At 46.9% G+C, this 15909-nt stretch overlaps 1 protein-coding gene across 3 annotated transcripts in view; it reads right to left on the bottom strand.

The window, feature by feature from the left end:
* SRPRA (SRP receptor subunit alpha) overlaps positions 1-15909 on the bottom strand; it is a 71529-nt gene that overhangs the window by 29521 nt on the left and 26099 nt on the right. For 2 of the 3 annotated variants that reach the window (XM_033919112.1, XM_033919114.1), the window contains 5 exons: positions 6996-7155; positions 6725-6831; positions 3799-3917; positions 2817-2903; positions 916-1088 (listed from right to left, as the gene is read on the bottom strand). In XM_033919112.1, the coding sequence (XP_033775003.1) occupies positions 916-1088; positions 2817-2903; positions 3799-3917; positions 6725-6831; positions 6996-7155 (646 nt within the window). The remainder of the gene's footprint in view (positions 1-915; positions 1089-2816; positions 2904-3798; positions 3918-6724; positions 6832-6995; positions 7156-15909) is intronic. The other variant, XM_033919113.1, reaches the window with a different exon arrangement.

Here is a 15909-nt window from a genome sequence, read left to right as displayed (position 1 = left end):
TTTGCCCTATATCTTCCAGCAGGAGATTTGCTCTGTGACAGCAAAGGCATATAGACTGATCCCTTGCCTTCATAGTCCCTGTCAGAAAGGTCCACAGGATCATGGTCAGCCTCTGCCAATGTCCCCAATATGCCCTGGTAGCCTGCGACCCCTGGCTCACTGCCAGATCTCATATGAGGATCCCAGCTATTCAAATATGCTTTCCATATCAAATTAAATTCAGGAGAAAAGGCTTTACTAGGCATTACTGAATCTCGTTTAGGTAACTTCACCTTACTTCTCTTGGGCTGCGTGGTTTCCAGCGGCTTCCACACTTTCGTTTAGGTATTCTGCTGTTCTGGGGCTCCAGAAGAGATTTTTTCCTGGTAGACAGGCCCCCCAAAGGTTCTTCAGCCGCAGAGACCAAAGGAGAGGCTAAACTTGTCGCTTCCACCCCCCTTCACATGCTTTGTAGCACATGGTGTAAGGGCGCTCTACCATCATCTATGCAGTGCTATCTGGCATGAATTAGGGGTAAAAGAACTCTGGAACTCTATTCCTGCCAGTTTTGAGGAAAAATGAGGCAACTTTGAAAAACAAACAAACTGGGAAATCCTAGATGGCCACCATAGCAGTATTTTAGTGCCACAAAATGTCTCAATAAAAGCTTAAAATAAAAAAACCTCAGAAAACTGGATTTTAGAGGTGGGAGACCCTATAAGATGTGGCAGAAACATTCAAAAATAGTTCTCAGTCCCCTCCAGTTTGACATAAACAGTCCCCTCCAGTTTGACATAAACACAAGTTGGAAAGAATTTCATTAGCGGTGCTCTGTAGGCTTTCCCCACTTGTGCTTCTAGCTTTATCTTTAGTGAAGGTTTTTTGAGGGAAAAAGGCTAACTGCATCCTAGTCTAATGAAATAAAATGGAGCATACCTTGGCAAGGTTGGTTGATTTCCCAACACCATTGACTCCACAAAAAGTGACCACATAAGGCCTGCGGTTACGTTGTGCCTCCATGACATCACGCAGGATGTCAATGCGACGCTTTGGCTGCAGAATCTGAACTAAGGATTCCTGTAGGGCTTGCTTCACAGCAGAGGTCACAGCTGGAAAGAAGAGAGAAGGGCCTGAGCACTGGGACCTGACCTGAGAAAGGCATCTGCCTGCTAAAAGCTACAGGATAACACCATCAAGAGACAGTTTATTAGAGCAACAATTTAAAGAGGCTTTTTTTTTTATTATTACACACACTTCTATAAATATCATAAAATGTACTTTTAACAATATTTGTTAACTGTGTCATAAATGTGGGTCGGGGACACACACTTTGGGACATGCCTTCTGGACCTGCCCCATTATCCAGCGCTTCTGGAGGCATATAATCTCTTACATGTACGGTTAATTGGGAGAGCCTTGCGCAGTACCCCGGCCCACTTTATCTTGGATTTGCCAGAGGCTTCTGGCCATTTGCCTAGGGGAAATTGGGCTCTGTGCAGGAAGATGAGTTTACTGGCCAGGAAATGTATTCTTCAATGCTGGACGGTCCCTGACCCTCCGGCGTTTTGGCACTAGCGGAACCAGTTGCATCAGTTGGCCATCTGGGAGGCGCGAGATGCAGGAGGAGTTAGGAAGCGAAAGCTGTTGTTCTTAAATATTTGGGAACCATAACTGCAAGCCTTGCATCCAAAGGGCCGCAGTGCAATCTTAAGATGGGTGTCCTAATCTGGGCGTCCGGATAGTCGGGCTGGGAGAGTACTGGCGAGTACTGGTGGGGAGGGGTGGAGAGTACCATTGAGGGAGTGGGAGGAGGGAGAGGGGTTTGGTAAAGTACTGGAACTTAGATATGGACAGGGTAGGGGGATTCAGTGAGGGGAGGGGATAGTGCGGCATTTTCAGGGCTCATAAGAGTCCAGGGCCTCGGAGTGTCTTTAGCTCTCCTTACCTCGTGCACACCCTTAGTAGATTGGGCTCCCCCAGCCCACTCTACTAAGTTTGGTTAAGGTTCCTTTTTTTTGTCTATGTTTGTTCTACTCTTATATATGATGCATATATGTTTCTACTGAGCACCTTGGGGTGCCTTGGCATTGTTTTGTTGTTTGCAACAATAAAAATTGTTTGAACCTAACAATATTTGTTATAGAGATATATTTCTTATCATATATGCTAATATCCTCCCCCCCAAAAAAAAAAAATTTAAAAAAATTAAAAAAATCACAGATCATGTAAATAATCTTATTATAAGTAAAGTGCTAAGACCCATCAACCTAACTGTCCAGTATATTACCGAAATGTGGTTGCCTTAGGGACCATCACTGCCTTTACTGTCCCTCACCGCCTTTAATTCACGGAACTTAATACTTTCACTTATGATGTTAAAACCAACTTATCTTTAGTCCCCAGGGGGGTAGCTTACAGCTCTGCTGGAAAGGCTGCCACATCAAAAGTGCTTGTGCTCATGTGAGGTTTTTAAAGTGCAAAAACGCTATGTGAGCACAAGCACTTTTGATGAGTGTTGTTGATTATTTATCATATATGCTATCAGCCTCCTTAACTCTCTGTTTCTTAGTGAAAAGACTGGATCTTAGTGCCTGCTGTTTTCTCTCTCTTTTATGCACTGCTTCTGAATTAGATATTGGCTGCTGCTGGAATTTTTAAAAATGCTGTTTGCCCCATTTTCCATGTTATGTAGATTTCCACTAATTTTAATAACCTTCCTGAACTATTGTGTATTCCAACACCATTCCCTAAAAGATTAGAGCTCACCAACCATTCAATATCATTCTTGTAGCAAGCAGGAGAAGAAACTGTTACCTTCAAACAGATAAATCACTTACTGCTGAAAGTACCCATCACTTTCCCTTCCAGTTTATTGGCCACAGAGTTGCACAGCTGAACAGCAATTTCGGCTGCAACATTTTTTGCTGTGGATAAAAGGGAAAAAATTTAAGTACCGTATTTTTCGCTCTATAAGATGCACCTGACCATAAGACACACCTACATGTAGAGGAGGAAAAACCCAGAAAAAAAAATTCTGAACCAAATGGTGTACCCTGTCCCCCCACTCTGCCCTGTCCCCTGTCTTCCCTCTGGTGGTCTAGTGGTAAGCCGGGACAGGTTACAGGGCAGACAGGCCTTTCCCCCGGTACCTTTTTATTTTTTATTCTGGCGGTCCAGTGCTGTATCAGCAGATTTCCCTGCTCCTGCCCCTCCCTCGTTGAACGTCTGCCTCCGAGTCCTCATCTCTTGTGGCAAAGCGGCGCACAAGGCAGGTACGAGCTTTTCGTGCTCCTGCCTGTTCCCGCGCTGCTCTCTGAATGGTAGTCATCCAGCGAGGGAGAGGCAGGAGCATGGAAAGCTCCTGCCGATAGAGCACTGGACCGCCAGAATTAAAAAAGGTACCGGGGGTGGGGGGGATACGCTCCATAAGACACACCTACATTTCCACTCACTTTTTTTGGGGGGGAAGTGTGTTTTTATGGAGCAAAAAATACGGTAAATTTATGAAAAAGAGAAGTTTTCTTCCGAGTATTCTAAAAGGTTACCTTTCTTCTTCTGAGTTTTCTGCCAGTTTATACTTTATTTCATTTTCAGTCACTGCTTTGGTCAAGAAGGGTTGGGTAAAGGCCAAGCAGAAGTACTGTGATACTGCATTTAGGCACACTTGAGAATTCTATGCCTTTCAATTTACACTCATTTTCACTACTAATGGAAAATAACATCATGTCAACAGTCCCACAAACTGCTAAACCATGAGTATGCCCTTCTCCTAAAGGCTACAAGTAGTACCTCTATTGCCATTTACATGTGCACACTTACTAATCAAGTGATCCTTCATTTTTTCCAGCACAGGGTCCATATCCTCTTGAGACAGGCTCTTAGAACCTACTAAGTTTCTCAGCATTCCAAACATACCCCCAAAACTGTTCTTCTTAGTGCTGCAGACAACCAAAGATGACAAGCATTAAAAACAAACAGTACGTGCACCTTCTAACTGAGAGTGCAGGGCATCCATATGCATAACCCAGTGTTTTTCAACCGCTGTTCCACGGCACACTAGTGTGCCGCGAGATGTTGCCTGGTGTGCCGTACGGTCAGGGCCGCCATCAGGGCAGTACCACCAGTCCTGCATTCAGGGGCCCCGGGCTCCCCCAGGGTCCTAGGCCACAGTCTAGGGAGAGGGGCGATCCGCCCCACGTGGACAGGAGAGAGCTGGACGGGGGACCCGCGGAGTTCAATACATCTCGAGCCACAAGGCTCGTCTTCTGTTCCTGCCTGCCCTGCAGCTAACATATAGCCGATCGCAAGCGTTCCCCGATGTCAGCGCTGACGTCGGAGGGAGGGCTTAAGCAAAGCCTGCCCTCCGACGTCAGCGCTGACGTCGGAGAATACTTCCGTTCGGCTATTTGTGCGCGGCAGGGCAGGCAGGAAGCAGAAAACAAGCCTCGCGGCTTGAGCTTCATTTTGCTGAGAAAGTTGCAAAGATGGGCTGGGAGGCAAACACGGAACACAAAAGGGGGGAGGGAGTGCGTTTTGGACACAAGGCATGAACTTGGGAGAGAGGAAGGGAGGGAAAGAGATGCTGAGGTGGGGGAGGGAATGGGTTTTTGGACACAGAAGAAATGGACTTGGGAAAGAGGAAGGGAGGGAAAGAGATGCTGAGGTGGGGGAGGGAATGCGTTTTTGGACACAGAAGAAATGGACTTGGGAGAGAGGAAGGGAGGGAAAGAGATGCTGAGGTGGGGGAGGGAATGAGTGTTTGGACACAGAAGGCATGGACTTTGGAGAGAGGAAGGGAGGGAAAGAGATGGTTGTGTACACGGGGAATAGAAGAAAGGAGAATTTTTGGTCATAGGGAGGGAGTGAGGTACAGATAGTGGCATACCAGGGTGGGGGGGGGGGCGGTCTGCCCCACCCCGGGTTTACGTCCCAAGGGGGTGCACAGCTGGCCACCCTCCAGTGTTGTCCCTAGGCCAGCAAACTGCGGCTCTTTAGCCACTTGAGTGCCACCGCCGCCATCGGGAACAGGCCGGCGCCAAGTTCTCCCTGCTTTTCCCTGTGGGGCCGGCCAACTCTCGCCACTCGCGTCAATTCTGACGTCGGAGAGGACGTTCTGGGCCAGCCAATCGCTGCCTGGCTGGCCTAGAATGTCCTCTCCGACGTTAGAATTGACGACGGGTGGCGAGAGTTGGTCGGCCCCGCGGGGAAGAGAAGCAGGGAGAACTTGGCGACGACCTGTTCCCGATGGCAGCGGTGGCACTCAAGTGAATTGCTTTATATATAGTCAATATAGGCACAGAGTTAAATTTTGTAACATTTTCTAATGGTGGTGTGCCTCGTGATTTTTTTCATGAAACAAGTGTGCCTTTGCCCAAAAAAGGTTGAAAAACACTGGCATAACCAAACAGGTTCTCACTAACAGAACCAAGTTTTCTGCTACAAGTCAGCCTATTGACTGTGAAAGTGCTCAGCAACACATGGAAATACCCAATTCATGTCCTGCCCATCGAGTTTGGCCAGGGTTGCAGTGGAAGGAGTGTAGGAGTCCCAACCATTGCGCACCAGTGGCCTTACTGAGCACCCTCTATTACAGTGTTCCAGAAAATTATGGATAGGGGTGGGGTGCGCACGCACTGGGGGGAGGGGGGGTCAGGCATGCAATTGGGGGGGGGGGTCAGAAACACAATATCGGCCCCATTTAAAAAAAATGCCATGCACCCACCCCAACAATGACCCTGAACAAAAATTAAGGCACGAGGGATGCCTACTCCTTCCTGCCGCTGCGAAAACCCCCGCAGAACTAATCCCCTCCTCCTACCAGGACCCCCTCCCTTCCTTAGAAAAAAATTGGCAGGAGGGATGCCTACTCCCTTCTGCTGCCCGCAAACCCCCACACTGAATGACTCCCCCTACCAGGACACCCGTCCTTCCATGACCCCTCCCCTCTCCCCTAAAAAAAAAAAATCACTCCCTCTTGCCCCCCCCACACCACCCCTGTACCTCTTGAGTGAACATGACAGCAGAACATCCTGCCTACAGGCCCGCCACTCCAAAATGGTGGGTCTTTCCTTCCTGGTGCCTCCTGGGATGCACAGGGAGGGGCCTTAAGGCCCCTACTAGGGGGCGTCTGAGCCAATCAAGGCCTTAGGCCCCCTGCATCCTGGGATACACCGAGAGGGCCTGATTGGCTCAGATGCCCAAGGCCCCTTCCTGTGCATCTCAAGATGCACCGGGAAGGGGAAGGCTTGCCATTTTGGAGTGGCGGGCCTGCAAGCAGGAGGTACTAGGCATCCCTCTTCCCTCTCCTTATTTTCCTTCCGTGGGTGTCGGATGGGTGCGATGGCTCGACTTGCTTCTTTTATGGAGCAGATATTGTGCATGTGTAAAACATGCACAATATCCATGCCATTAAAAAAAAAAAAGAAGCTGAGTGGCAGGAGATTGCTTTGGGGCTTCCCCAAACTGGCTCTTCATATGTGTGAGAGCCAGTTTCTAATAGACCTGATCAGATGGGATTACGGCTACCCTCCATAATACTAAATTTGATTGGGATGCCATTTGAACATCGATCACTATTTAGAAATCGGCTTAAAAATTGGCCCATAGCGATCTACATGGTCCTATAAACCATTTTTAGTGCATCTAGCTCTGGTTCCTTCTCCATGGCACATATATGCCACCTTTTCATAATCCAACTGGAATCTCTTACAGGTTGATCCCAATTAGAAGAGTAAATCAGTAATACCTGGATTTAGGTGTGTGAGTAACTTGGGATGGGGCTTCCTCCTCCTCTTCACTACTTTCATGCTCTACAGCTGGCAAATTGCCAATCATCTCTCCAGCACGGGATTTCTAAATAGAGAGTAAACAATAATTCTACAGCAATAGCGCAAGTTAGGCTGAAATGAGCACATGACAAAGGAATGATGTCTTACAAAGCTATCACACTAACAGATGGAATAAAGACTAATTGATCAACCAATGCTATCCATTTTCAAAAGTGCTACAAGACTCACTAAAATGACCAAGTCATCCTCGGTAGAAGTAGGCCCATTTTCTGTGCTCCCATTTGCAATGGGATCACTATAATCCAGTGGCTTGTCATGAGGGACTCCACTCCCCCACATCTGAGGCTGCTTTCCCTTCTTTTTTGGTACTTCAAGTTTTTGGGTTTTGCTGCAATTAAAAAGAAAAATCCCATAACATGATCCAACCGGTAGAGGGAAGCCTCATAGTTTAAAACAGAAAGGACCTTCCCATCACCACCAAAGCTCCCCCTCATCATTTCCCTAAGCGCAAGAAAGACCTTGAATATGCATCTCTAGGTCTCCAGGGAGGATAGAAAATGTATTTCAAATGATGAAAATTGCTGTTAACTTATTTAGAACCATCGATTCAGCCTTAGTTCTGTTTTTCAGTTTCAGCTCCTACCTCTCAACAAAATGTTCCAGCATATATTTTACAGATAGACAAATACATGAAGTCCGAGGTCAAACTTACAGGTATAACTTATTCTATAAATTCTGCCGATACAGATAACTTAGGCATACACACTTACACTAGCTCTAATACCGGCAGAATACTTGTGCCTAAATTACAGATACTTTATATACTCAAATATAGGATGAGATTTTTGGCCCAAAAATGGGGGTCTTGTCCTATATTCGGGTCATCACCCAGTGACCACCTGCCACCCTCCCGGACTTGCAGCAGGCCTGCTGTTAGGCCGGAACAGGCGGGATTCTCTCATCTCAGCCGATACAATATTTTGCCCCTCCCCCGCATACCTTTTCCCTGTTGGTCCAGCGGTGTATGTACCTGTACCCTCTTCCCCCTCTAGTTGTGTAGTGGTAGACCAGGACAGGAAGGATCCTTCCTGTCCTGGCTGATACAAACAATTTTTTATCCCTCCCCTGCATACCTCTTTTCACTGGTGGTCCAGTGGTGTATGGGCAGGAGGAGCGAGCTTTCTGTGATCGAGCCCCTCCTTCCAATCTCGCAGCCACTCCCCTGCATACCTTTTCCCTTGTAGTCCAGCGGTTTATGGGCAGGAGGAGCGAGCTTTCCGTTCTCGAGCCCCTCCTTCTGATCTCACGGTCAGTGGTGCACCTAGGCCGGCAGGCAGGAGCGAGCTTTTTGAGCTCCCATCTGGCCCTGCACCGCTCCCTGAATGGCTTCCACCAGTTCTCTTGGGACTCACGGGAACTGGCGGCAGCCATTCAGGGAGCGGCACAGGGATAAGCAGGAGCTCAAAAAGCTTGCTCCTGCCTGCCGGCCCGGGAGCACCGCTGGCTGCTAGCCACGAGATTGGAAGGAGGGGCTCGTGTGGAAAGCTTGCTTCTCCTGCCCGTAAACCGCTGGACCACAAGGGAAAAGGTATGCGGGGGAGTGGCTGCGAGATTGGAAGGAGGGGCTTGATCACGGAAAGCTTGCTCCTCCTGCCCATACACCACTGGACCACCAGTGAAAAGAGGTATGCAGGGGAGGGATAAAAAATTGTTTGTATCGGCCAGGACAGGAGGGATCCTTCCTGTCCCGGTCTACCACTACACAACTAGAGGGGGAAGAGGGTACAGGGAAGGAAGGTGGGACAGGGTGTAGAGCCTGGCAGCGAAGGGGGCTAGGTGCAGAGCCTGGCAGGGCAGAGATGAGGGGGCTGAGTTCAGAGCCTGGGAGGGGAGGGCGTGAGGGAGGGGACACTGGGTGCAGATCCTAGAAGGGCATGGCACTTTAATATTAAGCCCCCATCTTATATTCGGGTCAACCATTTTTCCTTCCTTTTGGGGGGAAAAATGAGAGTCTTGTCTTATATTTGAGTATATACGGTACATATTTTTGCCATGTTATAGGATTACTCCTAAAATAAACCACTTAGTTATATGGGCAATGGCTGAATATTGCCACTAGCTATACAGGCAGTGCTGGGGTGGAATGACCATCTGCAGTCACAATGGTTAGAGATTTTCAGGGGTACTATCCAAATGCTATCACTGAAAAATCCAAATAGGGAACTTATTTAGCAGCTGCTGCCATACATAAACCTTTTTGAACAATGACCTAATAACTTACCCCCATCTCTATATATGGCACCCAGATTTGGGCACATTTAAGATGCATATGTAATGTAATGTAATGTAATTTATTTCTTATATACCGCTACATCCGTTAGGTTCTAAGCAGTATTCATATGCAGCTGGGGGTCTGTTTTACAAAGCCATAGTAGTGATGTTGCTGCTATAATAAAAGTGCTGAAGCCCATACAAGGCCAAGGACTTCGGTGCATTTACCGGACAGCATTTCTACTGTGGCTTTTAAAAGAGGCCCTTAATTGCCTAACAAACTGTTAAATCAAGGATAAATTACATATGACCTGAATTTTCCCTCTTTGGTCAGTGACACTGTTCTAAACCAATAGGTGTCGTAATCCCTTCCTGCTAGCAAGTAGAGAAAACTGAATTCTACTAGCGATATCACCAGCACAAACTACAGTGCTCCCTCAACAATTCAGTTTATTATCTACAAAGGTAACATAAGGTCCCTTTGTAACTCACCCATGACCATTAACCACTTTGCAGATGCAAAGATAATCAAGCAGCAAAACACCACAGAGTAGTGCTCGCTGTCCTGCAAATTACCAGGATATAGTCATGTTACAGGAAGCTGTCAATCATAAAATGACTTCCTTTTTTTTTTTGGGGGGGTGGCAAACTGGGAGCACAGAGCACATCTAAAATCCTGGGCGAGACTTCACAAAAACATCACTAAGTAAAGAAAATATCAGGTAAGACAATTTCTCCTTTCTTAGTGTCTGCTCCACTCTTCTGAACTAATGGAATGTACCAAAGCAGATCTGTTGGGTGAGGGAAGATATGCCCTCCCCCACCCCCAAATATTGGCTCTGCCAAAGTTCAAGTGGGCTCTAGCCAGTACATCCAATCTGTAGAGCTTAGCAAAGGAATGAAGTGACAACAAAAGTTTCCACTCTGCAGGAAGCAGTATGAGCCTTAGTGGAATGGCCTAAGAGCCCCCATGGGCACCAGAAAATTTTTGCCAAAGTAAGCAAACTCAATAGCCACCTTAATCTGCCTTGCAACAGAAGCCTTTGAAGTTGTCTGGCCTTTTCGAGTGTCATGGAAAGGTACAATAAGGTGGTTTGAGAAACAAAACTTGTTAGTCTCTGAGGTACCTGAGCAGCCTCTACCGGACAACCAGTTTGTGAGACCTCCGAGCCTCAAGCAATGATCCCCGTGCTGCAAAGGAGGATAAACAAAAAAACAAACTTCCTGATTCACATGGAACGGAGACACCACCTTTGGAAGAAAGGATGGCACTGTGCAGAAGAACAGAGAATATTTCAAAAAGGAGAGATAGGATCTCTCCAACACAACAGGGTATGCAATTCTGAAATTCTCCTAGCTGAGGTGATGGCCACCAAAAATACTGATTGAGGGCAAGATTCTTGATGAAAGCTAAATACAGGGGCTTGAACTGAGCCTTGGACAGCACCTGGAGGACTAGATTGAGGTCCCAAGAAGGAAAAGGAAGGATGCAGAGTGGTGCACAAATGCACCACCCCCTTAAAAAAAACAAGTTACCTCTATACAAAGCAAGAGAGATGCCCTTCACCTTCTCTTGAAAGCTGGACAATGCAGCCACCTGGACCCTCAGAGAGCTCAAGGCCAGCCCCTGCTGCAGAAAACTCAAATCAGGAACCCGAGTCCTCCAGGGAGATGAGAGCTGTTCCCCACACCAAGATTATAAATACATGCCAGATAGGGACATAAAGGACTTCCTGAAGCAAAGCAGGTTAGAAATCACTGCGGAGGAAATCCCATGCTTCTCTAACCATCAATCCTCTGGCTATACTGTAAGCCAAGGAGGATCTGGATTTTCCATCTCAAAAGACCCTTGCTGGAGCAGACACCAAACCTTGGGCAGTAGAAGCAGGTCCTTCACCAACAGACACTGGAGATCTACATACCAAAGCCTACGAGGCTGATAAGACCAAATGAAGGTGAAGTACAATCCTGAACAATAAGTACCAATAACAGGGATGCTCCACTACTGGCCAAAGTTGTAACAGAGCATCTATCCTCTGAAAGGCTGGATATTTCCTGTGACTGAAAAGGCACTCTGCCTTTGCACTGGCTTTGGACACCAACGATCCATAATGAGCTGGAAAGCCTAAAACTTCAGCTCCCATTCTCCCAGATCCATGAGACTGCCACAGTCTGCTTGCATACTGCCATTGCTCGCAATATGGAGCACAGAGAGTCTGCAAATGCGTCTTCACCCACCAACAGACTCACCGTCTCTAGAGCCCCTTCTAGACATCTGGCTCAACCCTGCTTGACATATGCCACCACCATGGCATTGCCCGACATCATTCAAACTACTTTCTCTTCTACGTGGACCTTTCGGGTTTCCAAGCTTCCATAGCCCATAGTCTCTGACTATTTGTAACTTCTGGGCTCCATGGCTCGAGACACAACCTAGCTAGAGAAAAAGGGCCAGTTATAGCAGAAAAAGACTGTAAAATACAGTAAATTTAAAAGGGAAAAAGCCCTTTAGACCGGCACAGCCTCAGGATTTTTTTTTTCTTTCAGAACAGACTTCACAGCTATCAACGAACCAGGGGGCCAGGCTGCCAGCTGAGGCACCTCCACAAAAATGCAGGGAGGTGGAGGAAGTGGGGGGAGGGATAACACTCCCGAGTTTGGACGGATCCCCAAACAGAACCCATTCAAGGGGAACCAGGAGTCCTAATACAAATTCCAACAGGCCTAAAAGAGGGAGCCAGATTTTTCCTATCTCTACCTGTGGGAGACTGAGAAAGACTGAGATGGTAGAGGGAGTCTCAGCTAATATATTACAACCAAGTTTTTGTCTCAGTCTCCACCTGCTGGTCACAGTGAGATATAAAGTTTCCTTTGAATGCGCCAAACAGATCCCTCTGCTCCCAGGATGAAATAAGCTTCGAAACCCTGGTCGTACCCTTCAACTACAAAATCGGCAAATGACATTCCTACTCCCAACTTTATACCGAGCCACTGGAATCAACTGCCCCTACCGATTAGATCTCTTAAAGGACTCCTCAACTTTAGGAAAGCAATAAAAACACACCTCTTCACCTAATTCCCCTGCCTAAGGCCAAGAGATTACAAAGAAATATTAGTGTATATCGATTATGTCACATTAGGATAAAAACTTATATTGATAAATCTTGTACTGTAACTATGTCAAATTTATCCTGTTAACTGCATATTATGTATATTGGTATTAGATCCCTAGTATGTGTCAAATTAGGATAAATCCAGTACAAATCGTAACCTGTTAAATATATAACCTGTAACCCATTCTGAGCTCTTTGGGGAAATTGGATAGAAAATGAATTAAATAAATATAGTGGAGGCAGTGTATGCAAATCAAATTTATGTATTATTCATTATGGATATCCTGAAAACGTGACTGGCAAGGGGGTACTCTAAGACCGGAGTTGAGAAACACTGTCCTACCACATGACAGACCTGTGACTACCCTGGCCTACCTCAACCCAGAGCTCCAGCATTTCTGCTGTCCTTGGCTCTCTCTTGGTGCACCTAAAGGGGAATTCCCTACTTAGTTCTTTAGAATTAGCCCCTGACAAAGAGCATAACGCTAGATGGGCCAATTGAAAATTTTTTTTTGTTTAGGTGCTGCTGAAACGAGCACTGGAACTGCAGGGGAAGCCAGTGGGGGTTGGGGGAGTATAACCAAACAGAGTGAAGGGGCAAGAGAGAGGGAAATGGGGGCCCTCACCCCTTGGGCAAGGCCCTATAGGACCGACCAAAAGCCTCACATAGTGACACTCAGAAGTGTGACTGGGGGCTTCAGAGCCAAGCTCCAAGCTCCAAGCTCAACCAAGTATGGTACTAAAACAGAGATCCAAGAGTGGCCATTAGGCTTGACCACGCTGTTCAGCCACAGCAAGCAAAGCAGGGAACTAGGCCGGGACGACCTACCACCTGCTGAAGGTAGAGAAAAATACTGGATTGTTTCAACAAACAATGTAGTTTATGCTGGTGATGTCACTGGAAGAATTCAGTTTTCTCTACTGCTACCTACTGGCAGCGAGGGATAACACCCATGGGTTCAGAACAGTGGACCTGACACTAAGAAACAAGAATTAGATTCTAACAATCAATTAATATCAATAATTGGCACCAGGAGAGACATAAGCAGGTCAGGAGCTTTCCTAAAAGTTGCGCAGAGTGTTATAAAATAATGGGCAAGTACATCCAACTTGGGCACCAGGATTTACACCAGATTTCAGCAGGTGTAAGTTTGGCACCCAGAGAATCAGCATTAAGCGCTATCCTATAAAGGGTGCATGCCCTTTATAAAAGAGTGCTTAGCACCTATCTTTTCCAGCACCCTTTTTGCCATGCCATTTACAGAAATCCCCCTTAAGTGTCAAATTGAAAAGTAAAGGCTTTTTACCACTTCCAAAATGTAATCTACCAGAAGCTTTAAAAAACAACAAGACACAGAGCACCCAGCATAAGGAAGGATTAGGTTCTTACCTCAATAATCCTCTTTCCTGTAGAACAGCTCGATTCCTTACGAATGGATTGCACACCCCAACTTGCCCCCTTGTCTCTCTGGGTAGCACCCCCTCTCCTCAATCCGTACCAAAGCAAGAGAGAACTCTTAGGAGAGGAAAGATGGGGATATGGAAGCCTCTCTCAAGTCTATTGAGGCTAAAAACTCGCTCAGAGCTACCAAGGCAATGACTGATCTTATCGTTTCCATCTAGAATCTGGGAACCTTCAACATTGCCTTGACTGCCTTGAAGTCCAGAATTGATTTCCAGTCTTCTGAGTCTTTCCTGGGCACAAAGAAATATCTCGAGTATCTACATCTGGTACTGGCTCTATGGTCCCAATTTGTAACAGCCATTGTACAGTTGCTCTGACCTCATATGCTTTCTCTGGTCTTCCTGTCAAAGAAGCCAGAAAAAAGGTCTCCGAGGGGCCAAAAGAATTCAAGTTTGTATCCCTCTTGAACGATGTCCAGCACCCATTGGTCAGAAGAAAGCTGCGCCCAAGTCTCCCACAACTCCAAGTGTCTGCCTCTTATGCAAGGCATACTGGAGGCCAACTGGCATCACTGTAACTTCTTAGTATTTTCTGCTGAGTGAGAACTGGCTGCGGGGGTTCTTCTGGAGCCCCCAAACCTCTGTCTAGAGCTCTGAAAGGACCATTGTGATGAGGACCTGCGGTGCAATAGCGTGGGGTTTGGTTCTATAGCCACGTAAGAAACTATGACAGGAACTCCTGGAGCTTCATGGTTGACTGTTTCGTAAGGACTAGAACGCTGGTCATTAAGTCGTCCAGTCCTTTTCCAAAAAGCATCTGACCTTTGAGATGAAGCTTGCTCATCGTGGCATTAGATGCTGAATCTTCTGCCCACTGCCTGATCCAGAGCATTCTACAGGTGGAAATCGTGTAAGCTGATACTTTACCATGAGTGTGATGTAAATCCACCACATAGTCCACCCTGGCCAATACCAAAGGAGGGCTCCCCGCCACCCCCCACTGTGGCCAGCTTCTGGCAGAGCATTTTATGGCAGGTCCACACCAGAAAGGAAGCTGCAGCCACAGTTTAGGACCTAAAGTTAATGCCTCAAATTGTCTTTTGAGGACTAAGTCAGGACCACGCCCCCTTTGCTAGGCAAAGAAGTTCTATTAATAACTTGTGCCACCAAAGAATCTACCTTAAGCGGAGTAAATAATTGCTGGAAATTGGAAGCAATGGGATACAATTTCATCACTGCCCTGGCCCCCAACAGAGGACACTCTGGCGAATCCCAATGCTCCGGATTCATTCTGGTAATCTCTGGGTGAGAAGGAAAGCAAAGCAGGTGGACTGTGATTTAGTACTTTTTAGCAGCAAGAGCTAGGCAGCAGAAACTTGCTGAGACTCAAGATCTAACTCCTGCAGAAAAACTGTAAATCACCTCCATCAGATCTGCAGGCCTAAATAGCCTGCACAGAGTCGGATTTTCACCCTGGTTTACAGCTACCACTGACCCATAGTCGCCTGCTTCAAACCGAGACTCCAGATCCTCCAGGGAGGATGCATGCTGGGAGAGTAGCAGATACATATCCAACCCTAAATCGTCCCAGTCCGTTTCCGACTGGCCCTCTGGCAGCTCTTAATGCCTGCTGCAGGGCCTCACTCTGAGAAGGAAAACTCCTCTGAGCAAAGACCAGTTAGCTCACAGATGGAGCTTGACAACCCTTTGCTTAAGCTGTATAAATCAGTCATAAAATCGAGGTGAAAGACCTGCCCTGTAATCTCTGGGGACCTCTGATGGACTACCCCATGTCTCCTGTCAACGTCAGGGGCATCCACGTAAATGCGCTTCGCTGGCGATGCCAAGTCATAGTTTAGAGGCTCTAACCAGGCTTTCTGGCCCTTCTAACTAGTGGAGCGACTAGAGGGGAATAAGCCCATGGCTCCCTATGGTATGCTGTACAAGGACACGCCTCAGTCACCTGTAGGACTATTTCAGCAATTCCATTTTGTGCTGAGCCTGAGTTAGCAAACACCATTTTCTCTCACTCTTAAAGCACCTTGAAATTTCTGCAACCTGTGTGTGACGCCAAGGTCACCTAATATCATGACTAGAGCCCTTTGCATCCCCAAAGGAATGTGTGGGAAAAGGACTACGGTAAATCTGTAGACTTGTAATATCTGGCACCTTAATTAAGTCTTTTCTATTGGATGATTTGTGTTACATCTGATACTGACCAGCGGGTCTCATGTCTTGAGCTATGTGACCCAAGTTACCCCTGCAAGTCAGGCACCGATTGGTCTCTGAAAATGACCTTGAAGAAGGGAGAAATCACCTTAAAAAGTCAGACAAAGGAAAAAAAAAAAAAAAAA

Source organism: Geotrypetes seraphini, chromosome 13 (genome assembly GCF_902459505.1).
Source record: "Geotrypetes seraphini chromosome 13, aGeoSer1.1, whole genome shotgun sequence".
NCBI lineage: Eukaryota > Metazoa > Chordata > Amphibia > Gymnophiona > Dermophiidae > Geotrypetes > Geotrypetes seraphini.
The sequence above is the reverse complement of the archived record's forward strand: the minus strand, read 5'-3'. Positions and strand labels throughout refer to the sequence as shown.